The 18,447-nt window shown below is 53.0% G+C and overlaps 1 protein-coding gene across 1 annotated transcript; it reads right to left on the reverse strand.

Annotated features, from left to right (window-relative positions):
* Nucleotides 1-2,633: 2,633 nt before the first annotated feature.
* LOC118701256 (olfactory receptor 14A16-like) lies at nucleotides 2,634-3,590 on the reverse strand. The gene has a single exon (XM_036405888.2). The coding sequence runs from the start codon at nucleotides 3,564-3,566 to the stop codon at nucleotides 2,634-2,636; it is 933 nt and encodes a 310-aa protein (XP_036261781.1). The 5' UTR covers nucleotides 3,567-3,590.
* Between the last annotated feature and the right edge of the window lie 14,857 nt (nucleotides 3,591-18,447).

Genomic DNA, 18,447 nt, shown 5'->3' on the forward strand with positions numbered 1-18,447 from the left:
AAGAAGTGAAAGCTCAATTAGAGCTTAACCTGTCCACTTGTGTAAAAAATAATAGAAAATGTGTCTAAAAATAAATTAATAGTGAATCGTGGGATAAGGAGAACCTCTACTCTTTATTGGATAAAGTGGAAAATATAGTAACTAAAGATAAGGAAAAGGCTAAGCGACTTAACACCTTGTTTGTCTCAATTTTCAATATTAGGACAGGTTGTCTCCAGGACAAGTGTTCTCCTGAGCTGGTAGATGGGCACAGGGAGCAGAACAGCCCCCTGGAATCCAGGAGGAAGCAGCTGGGGACCTGCTGAGCCACTCAGATGCTCACAGGTGTATGGGATCAGATGGGATCCATCCTAGGGGGATGAGGGAGCTGTGGATGAGCTCCCCAAGCTGCTCTCCATCATTTACCATCAGTCCTGGCTCAGCAGGGAGGGCCCAGAGCACTGGAGGTGCCAGTGTGAGCCCATCCCCAGGAAGGGCTGGCAGGAGGAGCTGGGGAACTCCAGGCCTGTCAGCCTGACCTGGGTGCTCGGCAAGGTTATGGAACAGATCACCTTGAGTGCCATCACAGGGCACCCACAGGATGGCCCAGGGATCAGAGCCAGCCAGCGTGGATTTAGGGGTGGCAGGTCCTGCCTGACCAGCCTGGTCTCCTTTTATGCCCAGGTGACTCAGCTGTGGATGTGGGAAAGGCTGTGGATGTTGTGTGCCTGGACTCCAGCAGAGCCTTTGACTCTGTCTCTGACAGCATTCCCTGGAAAAGCTGCAGCCCACGGCTTGGGCAGGTTCCCCCCTCGCTGGGAGATTTAAGAGCTGGCTGGAGGCTGGGCCCAGAGAGTGGTGGGGATGGTGCTGCACCCAGCTGGTGTCCAGGCACTGCTGCTGTCCCCAGGGATCTGTGCTGGGCCCAGCCCTGTTTAATATCTTCACTGATGATCTGGGTGAGGGGATCAAGTCCAGCATTCACAAATTGCAGATGGCACCAAGCTGGGTGTGAGTGTGGATCTGCTGGAGGGCAGGACAAGAAAACACAGCCTCAAGCTGCACCAGGGGAGGCTCAGGCTGGACAATAGGAAGGAGTTCTTCACAGAAAGGGTGAGTGGGAACTGGAATGGGCTGGCCAGGGGGGAGGTGGCAGAGTCACTGTCCCTCTCCAGTGGCACTCAGTGGCATGGTCTGGGTGACAAGGCAGTATTAGGGCATTGGTTGGACTTGATGATACCAAAAGTCTTTTCCAGCCTATTTGATTCTGTCATTTTGTGATGATTGGGACACTCTGGGGCCATTGTGACACTGCAGGGCCTCCTGGAACTAAGAGGACCATGGTGACACCGTGCAGCCCCACAGAACCAGGGCTCCATTGTGGTGCTGTGGGGCCAAATGGAACCAGGGAGTGCCCCGTGACACTCTGGGTCCTCGTGGAACCACAGAGGCCATTGTGACACTGCAGGGCCTCATGTAACCAAGGGGTTTCACCATTTTGACACTGCAAAACCAAGGAGACCATTGGGAGACTGCAGGGCCCAGTGGAACCAAGGGGCCGTTCTGACACTGCAGGGCCTCATGGAACCAAGGGGACATTGTGACACTGCAGGATCCTGTGTAACCAAGGGGCCACTGTGACACGATGGGGCCTCAAGGGATCTGGAAGAACGTTGTGACACTGTGTGGCCTTGTGGAAACAAGGAGTCCATTGTGACACTGAGGGGACTTGTGGAACCACAGAGACCATGGTGACAGTGTGGGACCTCATGTGACCATGGGGCCATTGTGACACCCTGGGGCCCCATGGCACCAAGGGGCCACTGTGGAACTGCAGCACCAACGAGAACATTGTGACACTGTGAAGCCCTATGGAACCAAGGGGACGATTGTCACATTTTGGGGCCCCATGGAAGCAAGGAGACCAGTGTGACAGTGCAGGGCCTGGTGTTACCAGGAGTCCATTGTGACACTGAGGGGCCCCATGGAACCAGGGACATCTTTGCAGATGTCACCAAGCTGGATGTGAGCTTTGGTCTGAGGAAACATAGGAGTGGTCTGCAGAGGGACCTTGATAGGCTGGATCCAGTGGATGAATCCAACAAGGTGAGGTTTAACAAATCCAAGTGCCAGACCCTGATATTTGGCCCCAGTGCTACAGGCTGGGGACAGAGTGGCTGGAGAGCAGCCAGGCAGAAAGGGACCTGCAGGGACTGATGGACAGCAGGCTGGACATGAGGCAGCAGTGTGCCCAGGTGGCCAAGAAGGCCAATGGCTCCTGGCCTGGCTCAGGAATGGTGTGGCCAGCAGGAGCAGAGCTGCTGTGCCAGAACTGATCTGCCCCCAGCTCTGCACACAGGCATTGCTGCTGCAGCTCCAGAGAAGGCAACAAAAGGGCATCTCTGCAGAAAACTTTGCTGGGAGAGATCCTTTAGTTCCTTTAAAGCCACCAAGAGCACAACCCCTCATTGACAGAGTGTGTGGACACAGAGAAGGTGGAGTGAAACAAAATGAGAAATGGCATGAACAATGACATTTGTTTGTGGACAATAAGAAAAAATTAGAAAAAAGGTAAAGAAACTCTAAAATGAAACCAAGAAGAAGTATCAAATATTACTTTTATTACAAGTGATTTGCAAACACTGGCCAGCAGTTTAATGCTTCTGAAATTTTCCAGTGATCAGGCTCCACACTGCATCCTTGAGCTCCTGGTTCCTCAGGCTGTAGATGAGGGGGTTCAGGGCTGGGGGCACCACTGAGTACAGAAATGACAGGGCCAGATCCGTGGATGGAGAGGTGATGAAAGGGGGCTTCAGGTAGGCAAACATGACAGTGCTGAGGAACAGGGAGACCACGGCCAGGTGAGGGAGGCAGGTGGAAAAGGCTTTGTGCCGTCCCTGCTCAGAGGGGATCCTCAGCACAGCCCTGAAGATCTGCACGTAGGAGAAAACAATGAACACAAAACAACCAAATACCAAAGACACACTAACAGCAAGAAGTCCCAGTTCCCTGAGATGGGATTTGGAACAGGAGAGCTTGAGTATTGGGGGGATTTCACAGAAGAACTGGCCCAGGGCATTGCCATGGCACAGGGACAGGGAAAATGTATTGGCTGTGTGCATGAGAGCATTGAGAAAGGCACTGGCCCAGGCAGCTGCTGCCATGTGGGCACAAGCTCTGCTGCCCAGGAGGGTCCCGTAGTGCAGGGGTTTGCAGATGGACACGTAGCGGTCATAGCACATGATGGTCAGGAGGGAAAACTCTGATCCAAGGAAGAAGATTAGAAGAAATAGCTGAGCAGCACATCCAGTGTAGGAGATGTTGCTGGTGTCCCAGAGGGAATTGTGCATGGCTTTGGGGACAGTGGTGCAGATGGAGCCCAGGTCGCTGAGGGCCAGGCTGAGCAGGAAGAAGAACATGGGCGTGTGTAGGTGGTGGCCGCAGGCTACAGCGCTGATGATGAGGCCGTTGGCCAGGAGGGCAGCCAGGGAGATGCCCAGCAAGAGGCAGAAGTGCAGGAGCTGCAGCTGCCGCGTGTCTGCCAATGCCAGCAGCAGGAAGTGCCTGATGCAGCTGCTGTTGGACATTTGCTGGGGCTGCACATGGGGATCTGTAAGAAAAGTAATCATGGAATAGTTTGGTTTGGAGAGGACTTGAAATATCCCACCACAGCCTGGGGGCACTTTCCCCCCACTGCCTGCCCAGGGCTCTGCTGCCTGGAGCTGTCCCTGCCAGCAGCTGCTTCCCTGTGCCCAGGGCTGGGCCCTGCCAGTGCTGCCAGAGCCCAGCCCAGCCCTGGGGGCTCAGCTCTGCCCTGCAGAGCCCTCCCAGCTCAGGCACTGCCCAGGGGCAGCTCTGGCTCTGCAGGCTCTGATGGCAACGTAAGCGGAAACCTGATGAGGCTGGAAAAGCAACACTGATGCTGCCCTAAGGGACCCTGTGCTCATCACAGTAACTGCCCAGTTTATTCAGATGTAAGAGAAATGTTTTTTATTTTTTACTGCCTGAAACCAGAGATGAATATTTATGTGCTATTTCACATCCAGGCAACCCAGAGCAGTAGATTAAAAAAGCAGGATTTTCCCCTTTCATGCAGCCCCTGACTCACTGTGCTCCCTGTATAATCTACTTGGAAATGTTCTGCAGTTAAATGCCATGCTGAGAGCAGCCCTGAACAATGCAGCATCCTCCCCACACAAGGAGAACACTCCCAAGCCTCACCAGCTGTCTCCTGCCACCCAGATCTTGTCCCCCAGTGCTGGGAGCAGCTGCCAGGGCTGGCTGAGAGCTGTCCCTGGCAGGCAGCAGAGTCCCTGCCCCAGCACAGCGCCCTGGGCTGCAGGACCCTGCTCTGCAGGACAGCCCTGGGCACCCCTGGCTGCTCTGCACAAGAGACAATCAGAGAATGTACTCACAGGCTCTGCAGGCATTGGCATGTTCCAGCTTGAGGAGATGGCTCCAGGAGCTGCAGCTGCACTGTCCTGCAGCCAGAGGTTCCTGTGCCAAGGGCTGGCAGTGATTGTGCCCCAGGCACTTCTCAGCCCCTTCCCAGCCCTGACTGATTGAAGCTCTCTGTGCCTCTGGGCTGTGCCCGGGCTGTCTGCAGGCAGTGCCCCAGCCCTGCTGGGCTGGCAGAAGAGCTGCTCATCAAGAGAAATGTGCTTTTGAAGCTCTTCTTGGTGACCAGGAGCTGCCTCTGTGCCAGGAGCCCAGCCCAGCTCAGCAGCACAGACACAGCACAAGGACTTTAATCAGCCTCTGGGGCTTTGTGCTCAGGCCCTGGAGACACTCGGCGCTGCGAGCCCTCTTGCGGCTTCTCTTCCCTGTCTCCCCGTTCTCCTTTCTGGGAGGGCTTTTCCTCCTCTTTGCTTTGCCCACACTCTGGAAATCAAAGAGTCCTTATCAATGCTTCCTTCCTCTCACAAAGCTGGAAATCAGAGCATCCAGCACAAAAATCTATCGGCCTAAGCAAATCCTTCCAGACCCTCAAGAGCTGAGAAAACGGCTGCCTTTGCCAATGGGCTGCGGCGGGCTGCCAACCCCGAGCTTGGAGGAAAATACTCCTCTTTTCTACAGGCCAAAGGGGTGGGATAAATACCTGCCTATTTAGAGCTCTACATTTCTTATTTCTACCTTTCTGCCTAACATCTATTTCTCTCTGCTTTTCCTCCACAAATGTCTAGGCAATGGCATTTAAATTCAGTCCAATTAGGGTAGACACATGGTTAGCCATTTTCTAGTCCCCAAAATAATCTCCCTCCCTGTCTCTCTCTCTCTCTCACATGATGTGAAGCAAATTGCTCTTTGCTGGTAAGGATAGTTTTAGGGGAGCCACGGCACCGGCAGCTCCTTCTTGGGGAGTATGCTGCGATGCTAGAAAAACTCCCTGAAAATCTGCAGCATATCCACAAAGGCAGCCTGGATTGCTGATGTCAGCAAGCAGTGGGGAATTAAGGGTCTGATTGGAGTCAGCGAGGGTGCCAGCCCTTGAGAAGCCCATCTGTAGAGAGTCAAAGCCCATTTTGGTGGCGCTGCTGCTTTCTTGGGTCAAAGTTAGGCTCCAGAATTGCATACTTCAGGGCAGCAGCACAAGGAAGCCCCGGGCAGCATCTGCTGTGCCTTTCCCAGCGCATGGGACGATGTGATCCTGGCAAAGGGGCGTCTGGCATGGCTCGCCAGCAGCTTTCTCCCCTTCTGCCAGTTTCTCGACCTTCCTGGCACGTCTCGATTTTCTTGCCCCTCACCTGAGCAAGAGTGCTGGCAAGTTTATGCTCCTTTTTCCAGGAGTAGTAGTACTCCACACACTGTGCCACGGTCTTAGTCTGGATCTGTTGTGAAGAGAAAAAGAAGGAGTTGAAAATGGTGTCGGGTGCACTGGGGAAAAAGTAGAATATGAAGTGAACTAGGAAGGAAAAGCATGAAGTAAATGGAGTAGGGTGTAAAATGAAATCAACATGGGGAAAGAGAGGCATCATGCAATGTCTTAAACCGTGTATTCTGCTAGGTGGTAATACACGCAATGCACAGATCAACAACAAATCCATCCAGCACAGTTCTTCTTTCCCCGCTTCACTCCAGTTATGCCAGCACACCGTCTTGTGGAAGCAGCAGCAGACCTGTGCGACAAGTCTGACAGAAGAAAGCTTCATCTTCCAAAAGAGCTTGGAGAAAAGGGCTGGAGAGGCAGGATCATCCTTTTGACACAGGCTTTTGATGTCCCCTTTTGTTACTTCTTGAAGATACTTGGTACTTGAGAAGAGAGAGACTGAAGCCCAGTGCTTGTTCCCAGAAATAACCAAGCTTTCCTCCTGACGATCTGCTCGGGTAAAGAATGTCCCGTGGCTTTACCTGCTTCTGGATGAGATGAAAATCCTTGCCGTAGGTGTGGAAAGCCTTTTGGAAGGACTCCTTCTCCTCAGGTGTCCATCTATCAGAGCCTGGCAAGAAAAAGCAGCGGGTAGTAAACGCATCCCTTGATCCACACCAAGTAGATCCCACTGGCTGCCGAAAGAAAATGGTGGCAGGCCGTCATTCACGTGTGTGTACGTGTCTGCTCCCTCAGAAGGTCATGAAGACAAGAGCAGGCATTGCCCGGGGAGAAGGATTGGAAAAGAAGTAAAGCTGAAGGACTAGATGCTGGTGCTTCCCCACCCGCAGAGGAGACAAGACCTTGTGCTGGTGTTAAGCACAATTGCTTTAAGCAGAAACCCTTGCCACAACAATGAAGGGGACGGCAGCATCTGTCAGGGACGCAAGAAGCTCTGCTTTGCTTACCTGCGTAATGATAATCAGCCATGGGGTGGCCTTGAGGTGTTGCAGGCCCCTCTGAGAGCAGCATCTCCAGAGCCTCCTGCAAGATCAAGAGGGAAGAGGCTTTAGCCGCCCCACCACATTAAAAATGAGCCAAAAAATCACAGGTGCTGCCTTGCAGCTACTTTGCCTCTCCAGACATTCAAGCGACTGTATCCCATGTGGGTGAAACACTGTCATTTGCTCCAAGTCCCTGGTTTTTGCTGCCCAACCCTTTGATCCTGGTCCCCGAGAGTGGCCTTTTGCTCACCAACCTAAGGATTTTGCTGCTCCTGCAGCCAGAATGGCCTCAGCTGACTGAGGCTTCTGGGAATTTCCCCTCCAAATGTCTTAGAGAAGCCAGCTCTCCAGGCCATTTACAAGGCAGCAGGACCTTCCGCCGCCGCCGCCGCCTCCAGGAGGGAGATTCTCCCTGCTGGAGCCCTTTGGGCTCAGCCCTGACGCAGCTGGAGGAGACACAGCAGGCAGCAAGTGCTCTGCTCCCTGTTAAGACCCTTCTTCAAAGAGCAGCCAGGAAAGGCTGTCCCAGTGCCCGGGCCCTCTGCATTCCCTGTGCCCTCTTCTCTGCGCCCAAACAGCCGCTTCTTACCGGAACGCTGCCGCGTGCCCGGTGCAGGCAGTGCAGGGCGCGCTCCAGGTTAGCTGCTGCCCCGGGAATGCCACGGGAGCTGGCCATGTCCAACAGTTCTCTTACTGCAAGCACAACAAAAAACCCACCGAAAGTCAGCCTTGAGGCCAGCAAGGGCAAAGACTGCCATGCAAGGCAGAAGGAAAGGCCGGGAGCTAAAGACAGCAGCTTGGAGAGTATGAAAAGGAGAGCAAAGCCAGGGCCAGCTGAACCAAGGGCCCACGCAGTGCTGGCTCTCCCTCCAAAGCAGCTTCTGTAAGAAGAAGTGGGGGCCAATCTCCGCTCTTCCAGTGGCAGACGGCCCTGACCAATTTGGAGAGCAAGGTGCTTGCTCTTGCTCCTTGCCTCTAACACTTCTACATGGGAAGATGGGCGAGACAAGGAGAGAAGCAGAGCCTGCAAAAGGCTGCCTTTTTACGCAAAAGGAGCCTTTTAAAGACCCAAGTAGCTCAGGGGTGGAAGAAAAGCTTGAAGCAAAGCTACCTCTGTCAGGTTTTTCCATGTCAGAGTCATCCTCCCCCCAGGGCTTCCAGACCAGGGTTGCAGGCTCTTCATCCTCACTTGGTGCTCTGCTCTGCAGCTCTGGCAGCTCAGCCTGAAAGTCGCTGCCAACATTGATGTGTCTAAAGGAAGAAGGAGGTGGAGGTGAGAAAGGCAAGTGGTCAAGAGAGCCTTCCTGTGCACCCACAGGCTTGAACCAATGCCACCCTGACTCTGAAAGAGCAGTTCTCCTCCTCGCCATTCCTCCAGTTTGCTGTCCTTTAACCCTATGCCAAAACTCACGGCTGAATCTGGGCTCTTGCTTTCCTTTTCATTGTGCCTCTCCTTTCCACCTGAAAGAGATCAAAGCAATGCTCCAGTTAAAAATCCTTCCTTCTCATCCTCATCATTGCAAAGCCCGAGCTCCTGTGTCCCAGCTCCTTTCTCTTTGCCGCCTTTTTGACATGGAATGTCCTAGGCAGGACCCTCTAGCAGTCAGCAGCTTCCTCAGGAGGGCAAGCACAAGGCCATGCACTACTCTCTTCACTCCCGGGGCCACTGAGAAGAGCCCAGACAATGGCAGGGGAGATGTGCCAGTGCAGGCTTAGGTTGGATAGAAGGAAAAGGTTCTTCAGCCAGAGGCTGCTTGGGCACTGCAACAGCCTCCCCAGGGAAGGGGGCACAGCACCAAGCCTGACTGAGCTCCAAAAGTGTTTGGACACTGCTCTTGGGCACAGGCTGTGATTGTTGAGGCTGCCCTGGGCAGGCCCTGGACTTGGGCTCAGTGATCTTTGAGAATCCCTTCCAAGCCAGGAAATTCTGTGCTACTGTGATTGTGCTCTTGAGGAGATGGCATTTGACGGCCGCCCCTGAGCATGAGGTAGAACCAGCCCTACGTGCACTGGAAAAAGAATCTATAAAGATATTAAAATAGCATGGATCTATAAGCCATGGAACTACGTAAGTATATAAGAATTGCTGATCCCAGATGGTTTTTGAAGTTGAAAGCCTGTGTTTGAGGAGAAGCCCAGTCAAATGCTTCTATGCCCTGAAGGACAGGGATGCCAGAGGAGAAGTGCCATCATTCTGGTGTTTGAAGCTTTGGAGCGGGTGTGAGCAGAGTCAGGGCATAAGGGGATTTGTTGACACTGAAGCCCTGAAGTGCTCAGCCACAAACAATTTGTTTTGGGGTCAGCACAAGATAGTTTGAGGACTGAAATGGGTGCCAAGAACTTTTAATCAGGTCATCCGTGGACGAGGATCTGCAACTGCACTGGGACACCTCTCTAGGTCCTCTATGGAAAGGTCTGTGTTTCCCCTGGAGGCAACATGATTCCTTCAGAAGCTGCAGCCTGCTTTCACGTGGAAGCTCGTCTGGGGAAAGTGAGCACGCAGCCTGTGTGTCGTGCTTGGTGGGAGAGGCAGCTGGAGCCTCCTGCCCCTGTGCTAGTGCTTTGAGGGCAAACGGGGATTTTCTTACCTTGGACGGTTCCCAAGTGCTCTGGGGATGCCCGGAGGCAGACGAGGAGACCAGGACGTCGGTGCAGAGGCCGGGTCTGGCGCTGAGTGCAGAAGGCGGCTGGTCAGGGACAGCCCAGGAGCTGATCCTGCAGCTGCTGCTCCAGCGCTGCTCCACCAGCGTTCCAGCAAGGGCCGCAGGAGCAGGAGACAACGACAGTTGCTATGGGCACAGCCCAACATTCCATCTAGAACCCCAGGGGAGCCATGGGACAGAAAGAGGCATGGGCCGCCTCTGGCCCTTGTACTTCTTCTGCTGCAAGTTTGCTCTGAGAAGCTTCCCATGGGGCCTTTTCTCCTCAGTCGTCTGATGAGACGGGCAAAAGCAGTGCAGGGACAGCCCTGGGTCTTCCCGGTGCTTCTCTGCAAGGTGCCTCCAGCTGAACGTGCACAGGAGCCTGCCTCTGTGCAAGGGCCCAGACCTCATCTCCTGCCCTGGAGAACCAGAAGGGCTCCTCCCACTGGCTCTCCTCCAGCTCTGAGAGGAGCTGGAATTTGCAAGTTGTCCAGCGCAGAGCCAACTCCAGAGCTTCCTCTCAAAGTGGAGCCATTCATCCTGCCCCCTTTCTCAATTCTCCTTTTGCTGCCCAATAATGTCACTGCATGTTTTCCCTCCTTTGGGCCTCTGAGCTGGTCTCTCACCTCATCACTCCTCCCTTGAAACTTGGAGAAACAGGATGTTTTTCAGGGCAACTGATGGGGACACACACACACACACAGGGACAGCACACGGGCATTTCTCTAGCAAACATTCATGCAGAATTTCTATAGCCCTCTTCCAGCTCCCTTGGAGAAGCTCGGTGTTTGTCCCCAAAAGACTCTGCCATTCCTCTAAGAAAGCAACACTAACAGAATTCCCTTTCCACACTGCTGGCCTTCACATTGGTTTTAATGCCTAGATCCCAGATATGACAAAACCCAGGCAGCTTTGCTGCTTTCCTGCCTGTCGTTAAGGAAAAGCAAATCTTGCTTCAGTCCCAATCTTGCTTCCTTCCCAGCCTGCACGTTAGCCACTGGCCAGCAAACTGAGGGGGCAGCTGGAACAAGTCCCACTGCAAGGCAGATACTTTGTAGCATCCAAAGCCCACCTGCACCGCCTCCATCAGACAAGGGCAAGCTTCCCTCGGCTTCCCAGAAGCAGCCTGGCAATTGCCCCCTCCCTCGCCCCCTCTCCACCCTCCACAGCCCCTGCCACCAAAGCCTTGCTAGGCAGGGCCATTTGCTGGCCTCGAAGAAAGAGTGCCTTTGATTCTTCTTTGGCGCAAGTGCCCGAGCTGTGAGAAGTCAGAGGATAATGATCACACCCGCTCTGCTTTAGCTAAGGAGATTGCTGGAGGCCCAGAGCGGGACACTGGTCCTTTCGAGAGAAACTGAAACTGAACTAGCCATGCCTTTGTGGCGCATGCGGATAGGAATTGGATAGAATCGGAGGGCTTAGAAACGTCCTCCAAGGTGGTCAGCTCCATCAGTCCCCCAAAATGAAACAAAGTTATGTTGCTGGGCTCCAAAAAGGACTAAAGCCGCTGCTTTTATGCCAGAAAATATGGTGAGACCAGACCACTCATCTAGATCCAATTCCGTGAATTAAACAAAGCCTCCCTTTCCACTCCCAGCTGAGATGTTGAGGAATCAAAGGCTGAAGCCCCAGCCTTATTTCACTGGCAGTAAAGGAGACACACCTCAGTAAGTCCTGCCAGCTGAGCAAGGGGCTGGGCCCGGGGGAGGTGGCGCCTGCCCAGATTCTTCTCTCAGGGCAAGTGCCGTCTTTGCAACACCAGGCAAATGGAACAAACATTGCCAGAGTGTTTTCATACAGACAAAAAGACAAAATGGAACAAACTTTGGTTTAATGATAAAGACCCATTGGCTCTCAACAAAGGCAAAATGACAAAAGGCAGAGCATAGACAACACCCAACCTTTGAAATTTATTGATAAATCTAATAAAACTATTGAATCTTGAATAATACTAATGGATCTTAACGACTAAATTGAGGAGATTCCTATCATGTCAACTAACTAAGTAGAAGATTAAACTACCCTAAAAGCTTAAAAAACAGTCCTATTCCTATCTAGTCCTATTGATACCTAACTCTTGCTAGCCCTGGACAACCTGCAGGGTTGTCTAATTTGGTCTTTTCTTCTTGGCGAGAGGCTCTGCTGCCTTCCGAGGCCGATGTCTTCTCCTGTGTTTGTTCCTTTCCTTCACGGTTTCAAACACCCTGCAAGATAGGAAACAAACCATCCATTGCTCACTTTAGTACACACCATGAAACCAAGTGCCGAGATCTCCGTTTGAGTAGGAATTTCTGTCTTTTCGGGCAGTGGCACATTTGTGAATTGATCAGCACCATGAGTCTGATCGTTCTACTTTCAATGCCTTGAAATGTCTTCCTCCTTTTGCTGCATCCTCTTTTGAATTTGATCAGCAGCATCAAACCAAGCTTTGATGGATCTATTCCTACTTGTATGAACTGTGTCTTGTTGGGGCACGGCAAGGTTTCATTGTGAAGGCTGGGTTTTACCTAAGCTCTTTGGGTTTGAGGTGGGTGTTAAGCTTGACCACGGCTGCCGGGGGCGATGCTGCAAGTGCCCCCAGCTTCCCCTGCGGTGCCTTTGAAAAGGGTCAGCCCGTTTTAGTCCAAAGGCGCAGCTTTGAGCAGAAAGAGGAGGAACTTACGCACCGTTTGCACTGCCCGCAGGGAAAGGGGCCTCCCGCCGAGCGGGGCGGCTGGCGCGCTTGGCAGCAGGGACACTCGGCGCTGCGAGCCCTCTTGCGGCTTCTCTTCCCTGTCTCCCCGTTCTCCTTTCTGGGAGGGCTTTTCCTCCTCTTTGCTTTGCCCACACTCTGGAAATCAAAGAGTCCTTATCAATGCTTCCTTCCTCTCACAAAGCTGGAAATCAGAGCATCCAGCACAAAAATCTATCGGCCTAAGCAAATCCTTCCAGACCCTCAAGAGCTGAGAAAACGGCTGCCTTTGCCAATGGGCTGCGGCGGGCTGCCAACCCAGAGCTTGGAGGAAAATACTCCTCTTTTCTACAGGCCAAAGGGGTGGGATAAATACCTGCCTATTTAGAGCTCTACATTTCTTATTTCTACCTTTCTGCCTAACATCTATTTCTCTCTGCTTTTCCTCCACAAATGTCTAGGCAATGGCATTTAAATTCAGTCCAATTAGGGTAGACACATGGTTAGCCATTTTCTAGTCCCCAAAATAATCTCCCTCCCTGTCTCTCTCTCTCTCTCTCTCTCACATGATGTGAAGCAAATTGCTCTTTGCCGGTAAGGAAAGTTTTAGGGGAGCCACGGCACCGGCAGCTCCTTCTTGGGGAGTATGCTGCGATGCTAGAAAAACTCCCTGAAAATCTGCAGCATATCCACAAAGGCAGCCTGGATTGCTGATGTCAGCAAGCAGTGGGGAATTAAGGGTCTGATTGGAGTCAGCGAGGGTGCCAGCCCTTGAGAAGCCCATCTGTAGAGAGTCAAAGCCCATTTTGGTGGCGCTGCTGCTTCCTTGGGTCAAAGTTAGGCTCCAGAATTGCATACTTCAGGGCAGCAGCACAAGGAAGCCCCGGGCAGCATCTGCTGTGCCTTTCCCAGCGCATGGGACGATGTGATCCTGGCAAAGGGGCGTCTGGCATGGCTCGCCAGCAGCTTTTCTCCCCTTCTGCCAGTTTCTCGACCTTCCTGGCACGTCTCGATTTTCTTGCCCCTCACCTGAGCCAGAGTGCTGGCAAGTTTATGCTCCTTTTTCCAGGAGTAGTAGTACTCCACACACTGTGCCACGGTCTTAGTCTGGATCTGTTGTGAAGAGAAAAAGAAGGAGTCGAAAATGGTGTCGGGTGCACTGGGGAAAAAGTAGAATATGGAGTGAACTAGGAAGGAAAAGCATGAAGTAAATGGAGTAGGGTGTAAAATGAAATCAACATGGGGAAAGAGAGGCATCATGCAATGTCTTAAACCGTGTATTCTGCTAGGTGGTAATACACGCAATGCACAGATCAACAACAAATCCATCTAGCACAGTTCTTCTTTCCCCGCTTCCCTCCAGTTATGCCAGCACACCGTCTTGTGGAAGCAGCAGCAGACCTGTGCGACAAGTCTGACAGAAGAAAGCTTCATCTTCCAAAAGAGCTTGGAGAAAAGGGCTGGAGAGGCAGGATCATCCTTTTGACACAGGCTTTTGATGTCCCCTTTTGTTACTTCTTGAAGATACTTGGTACTTGAGAAGAGAGAGACTGAAGCCCAGTGCTTGTTCCCAGAAATAACCAAGCTTTCCTCCTGACGATCTGCTCGGGTAAAGAATGTCCCGTGGCTTTACCTGCTTCTGGATGAGATGAAAATCCTTGCCGTAGGTGTGGAAAGCCTTTTGGAAGGACTCCTTCTCCTCAGGTGTCCATCTATCAGAGCCTGGCAAGAAAAAGCAGCGGGTAGTAAACGCATCCCTTGATCCACACCAAGTAGATCCCACTGGCTGCCGAAAGAAAATGGTGGCAGGCCGTCATTCACGTGTGTGTACGTGTCTGCTCCCTCAGAAGGTCATGAAGACAAGAGCAGGCATTGCCCGGGGAGAAGGATTGGAAAAGAAGTAAAGCTGAAGGACTAGATGCTGGTGCTTCCCCACCCGCAGAGGAGACAAGACCTTGTGCTGGTGTTAAGCACAATTGCTTTAAGCAGAAACCCTTGCCACAACAATGAAGGGGACGGCAGCATCTGTCAGGGACGCAAGAAGCTCTGCTTTGCTTACCTGCGTAATGATAATCAGCCATGGGGTGGCCTTGAGGTGTTGCAGGCCCCTCTGAGAGCAGCATCTCCAGAGCCTCCTGCAAGATCAAGAGGGAAGAGGCTTTAGCCGCCCCACCACATTAAAAATGAGCCAAAAAATCACAGGTGCTGCCTTGCAGCTACTTTGCCTCTCCAGACATTCAAGCGACTGTATCCCATGTGGGTGAAACACTGTCATTTGCTCCAAGTCCCTGGTTTTTGCTGCCCAACCCTTTGATCCTGGTCCCCGAGAGTGGCCTTTTGCTCACCAACCTAAGGATTTTGCTGCTCCTGCAGCCAGAATGGCCTCAGCTGACTGAGGCTTCTGGGAATTTCCCCTCCAAATGTCTTAGAGAAGCCAGCTCTCCAGGCCATTTACAAGGCAGCAGGACCTTCCGCCGCCGCCGCCGCCTCCAGGAGGGAGATTCTCCCTGCTGGAGCCCTTTGGGCTCAGCCCTGACGCAGCTGGAGGAGACACAGCAGGCAGCAAGTGCTCTGCTCCCTGTTAAGACCCTTCTTCAAAGAGCAGCCAGGAAAGGCTGTCCCAGTGCCCGGGCCCTCTGCATTCCCTGTGCCCTCTTCTCTGCGCCCAAACAGCCGCTTCTTACCGGAACGCTGCCGCGTGCCCGGTGCAGGCAGTGCAGGGCGCGCTCCAGGTTAGCTGCTGCCCCGGGAATGCCACGGGAGCTGGCCATGTCCAACAGTTCTCTTACTGCAAGCACAACAAAAAACCCACCGAAAGTCAGCCTTGAGGCCAGCAAGGGCAAAGACTGCCATGCAAGGCAGAAGGAAAGGCCGGGAGCTAAAGACAGCAGCTTGGAGAGTATGAAAAGGAGAGCAAAGCCAGGGCCAGCTGAACCAAGGGCCCACGCAGTGCTGGCTCTCCCTCCAAAGCAGCTTCTGTAAGAAGAAGTGGGGGCCAATCTCCGCTCTTCCAGTGGCAGACGGCCCTGACCAATTTGGAGAGCAAGGTGCTTGCTCTTGCTCCTTGCCTCTAACACTTCTACATGGGAAGATGGGCGAGACAAGGAGAGAAGCAGAGCCTGCAAAAGGCTGCCTTTTTACGCAAAAGGAGCCTTTTAAAGACCCAAGTAGCTCAGGGGTGGAAGAAAAGCTTGAAGCAAAGCTACCTCTGTCAGGTTTTTCCATGTCAGAGTCATCCTCCCCCCAGGGCTTCCAGACCAGGGTTGCAGGCTCTTCATCCTCACTTGGTGCTCTGCTCTGCAGCTCTGGCAGCTCAGCCTGAAAGTCGCTGCCAACATTGATGTGTCTAAAGGAAGAAGGAGGTGGAGGTGAGAAAGGCAAGTGGTCAAGAGAGCCTTCCTGTGCACCCACAGGCTTGAACCAATGCCACCCTGACTCTGAAAGAGCAGTTCTCCTCCTCGCCATTCCTCCAGTTTGCTGTCCTTTAACCCTATGCCAAAACTCACGGCTGAATCTGGGCTCTTGCTTTCCTTTTCATTGTGCCTCTCCTTTCCACCTGAAAGAGATCAAAGCAATGCTCCAGTTAAAAATCCTTCCTTCTCATCCTCATCATTGCAAAGCCCGAGCTCCTGTGTCCCAGCTCCTTTCTCTTTGCCGCCTTTTTGACATGGAATGTCCTAGGCAGGACCCTCTAGCAGTCAGCAGCTTCCTCAGGAGGGCAAGCACAAGGCCATGCACTACTCTCTTCACTCCCGGGGCCACTGAGAAGAGCCCAGACAATGGCAGGGGAGATGTGCCAGTGCAGGCTTAGGTTGGATAGAAGGAAAAGGTTCTTCAGCCAGAGGCTGCTTGGGCACTGCAACAGCCTCCCCAGGGAAGGGGGCACAGCACCAAGCCTGACTGAGCTCCAAAAGTGTTTGGACACTGCTCTTGGGCACAGGCTGTGATTGTTGAGGCTGCCCTGGGCAGGCCCTGGACTTGGGCTCAGTGATCTTTGAGAATCCCTTCCAAGCCAGGAAATTCTGTGCTACTGTGATTGTGCTCTTGAGGAGATGGCATTTGACGGCCGCCCCTGAGCATGAGGTAGAACCAGCCCTACGTGCACTGGAAAAAGAATCTATAAAGATATTAAAATAGCATGGATCTATAAGCCATGGAACTACGTCAGTATATAAGAATTGCTGATCCCAGATGGTTTTTGAAGTTGAAAGCCTGTGTTTGAGGAGAAGCCCAGTCAAATGCTTCTATGCCCTGAAGGACAGGGATGCCAGAGGAGAAGTGCCATCATTCTGGTGTTTGAAGCTTTGGAGCGGGTGTGAGCAGAGTCAGGGCATAAGGGGATTTGTTGACACTGAAGCCCTGAAGTGCTCAGCCACAAACAATTTGTTTTGGGGTCAGCACAAGATAGTTTGAGGACTGAAATGGGTGCCAAGAACTTTTAATCAGGTCATCCGTGGACGAGGATCTGCAACTGCACTGGGACACCTCTCTAGGTCCTCTATGGAAAGGTCTGTGTTTCCCCTGGAGGCAACATGATTCCTTCAGAAGCTGCAGCCTGCTTTCACGTGGAAGCTCGTCTGGGGAAAGTGAGCACGCAGCCTGTGTGTCGTGCTTGGTGGGAGAGGCAGCTGGAGCCTCCTGCCCCTGTGCTAGTGCTTTGAGGGCAAACGGGGATTTTCTTACCTTGGACGGTTCCCAAGTGCTCTGGGGATGCCCGGAGGCAGACGAGGAGACCAGGACGTCGGTGCAGAGGCCGGGTCTGGCGCTGAGTGCAGAAGGCGGCTGGTCAGGGACAGCCCAGGAGCTGATCCTGCAGCTGCTGCTCCAGCGCTGCTCCACCAGCGTTCCAGCAAGGGCCGCAGGAGCAGGAGACAACGACAGTTGCTATGGGCACAGCCCAACATTCCATCTAGAACCCCAGGGGAGCCATGGGACAGAAAGAGGCATGGGCCGCCTCTGGCCCTTGTACTTCTTCTGCTGCAAGTTTGCTCTGAGAAGCTTCCCATGGGGCCTTTTCTCCTCAGTCGTCTGATGAGACGGGCAAAAGCAGTGCAGGGACAGCCCTGGGTCTTCCCGGTGCTTCTCTGCAAGGTGCCTCCAGCTGAACGTGCACAGGAGCCTGCCTCTGTGCAAGGGCCCAGACCTCATCTCCTGCCCTGGAGAACCAGAAGGGCTCCTCCCACTGGCTCTCCTCCAGCTCTGAGAGGAGCTGGAATTTGCAAGTTGTCCAGCGCAGAGCCAACTCCAGAGCTTCCTCTCAAAGTGGAGCCATTCATCCTGCCCCCTTTCTCAATTCTCCTTTTGCTGCCCAATAATGTCACTGCATGTTTTCCCTCCTTTGGGCCTCTGAGCTGGTCTCTCACCTCATCACTCCTCCCTTGAAACTTGGAGAAACAGGATGTTTTTCAGGGCAACTGATGGGGACACACACACACACACAGGGACAGCACACGGGCATTTCTCTAGCAAACATTCATGCAGAATTTCTATAGCCCTCTTCCAGCTCCCTTGGAGAAGCTCGGTGTTTGTCCCCAAAAGACTCTGCCATTCCTCTAAGAAAGCAACACTAACAGAATTCCCTTTCCACACTGCTGGCCTTCACATTGGTTTTAATGCCTAGATCCCAGATATGACAAAACCCAGGCAGCTTTGCTGCTTTCCTGCCTGTCGTTAAGGAAAAGCAAATCTTGCTTCAGTCCCAATCTTGCTTCCTTCCCAGCCTGCACGTTAGCCACTGGCCAGCAAACTGAGGGGGCAGCTGGAACAAGTCCCACTGCAAGGCAGATACTTTGTAGCATCCAAAGCCCACCTGCACCGCCTCCATCAGACAAGGGCAAGCTTCCCTCGGCTTCCCAGAAGCAGCCTGGCAATTGCCCCCTCCCTCGCCCCCTCTCCACCCTCCACAGCCCCTGCCACCAAAGCCTTGCTAGGCAGGGCCATTTGCTGGCCTCGAAGAAAGAGTGCCTTTGATTCTTCTTTGGCGCAAGTGCCCGAGCTGTGAGAAGTCAGAGGATAATGATCACACCCGCTCTGCTTTAGCTAAGGAGATTGCTGGAGGCCCAGAGCGGGACACTGGTCCTTTCGAGAGAAACTGAAACTGAACTAGCCATGCCTTTGTGGCGCATGCGGATAGGAATTGGATAGAATCGGAGGGCTTAGAAACGTCCTCCAAGGTGGTCAGCTCCATCAGTCCCCCAAAATGAAACAAAGTTATGTTGCTGGGCTCCAAAAAGGACTAAAGCCGCTGCTTTTATGCCAGAAAATATGGTGAGACCAGACCACTCATCTAGATCCAATTCCGTGAATTAAACAAAGCCTCCCTTTCCACTCCCAGCTGAGATGTTG

Source organism: Molothrus ater, unplaced genomic scaffold (assembly GCF_012460135.2).
Source record: "Molothrus ater isolate BHLD 08-10-18 breed brown headed cowbird unplaced genomic scaffold, BPBGC_Mater_1.1 matUn_MA544, whole genome shotgun sequence".
Taxonomy (NCBI): domain Eukaryota; kingdom Metazoa; phylum Chordata; class Aves; order Passeriformes; family Icteridae; genus Molothrus; species Molothrus ater.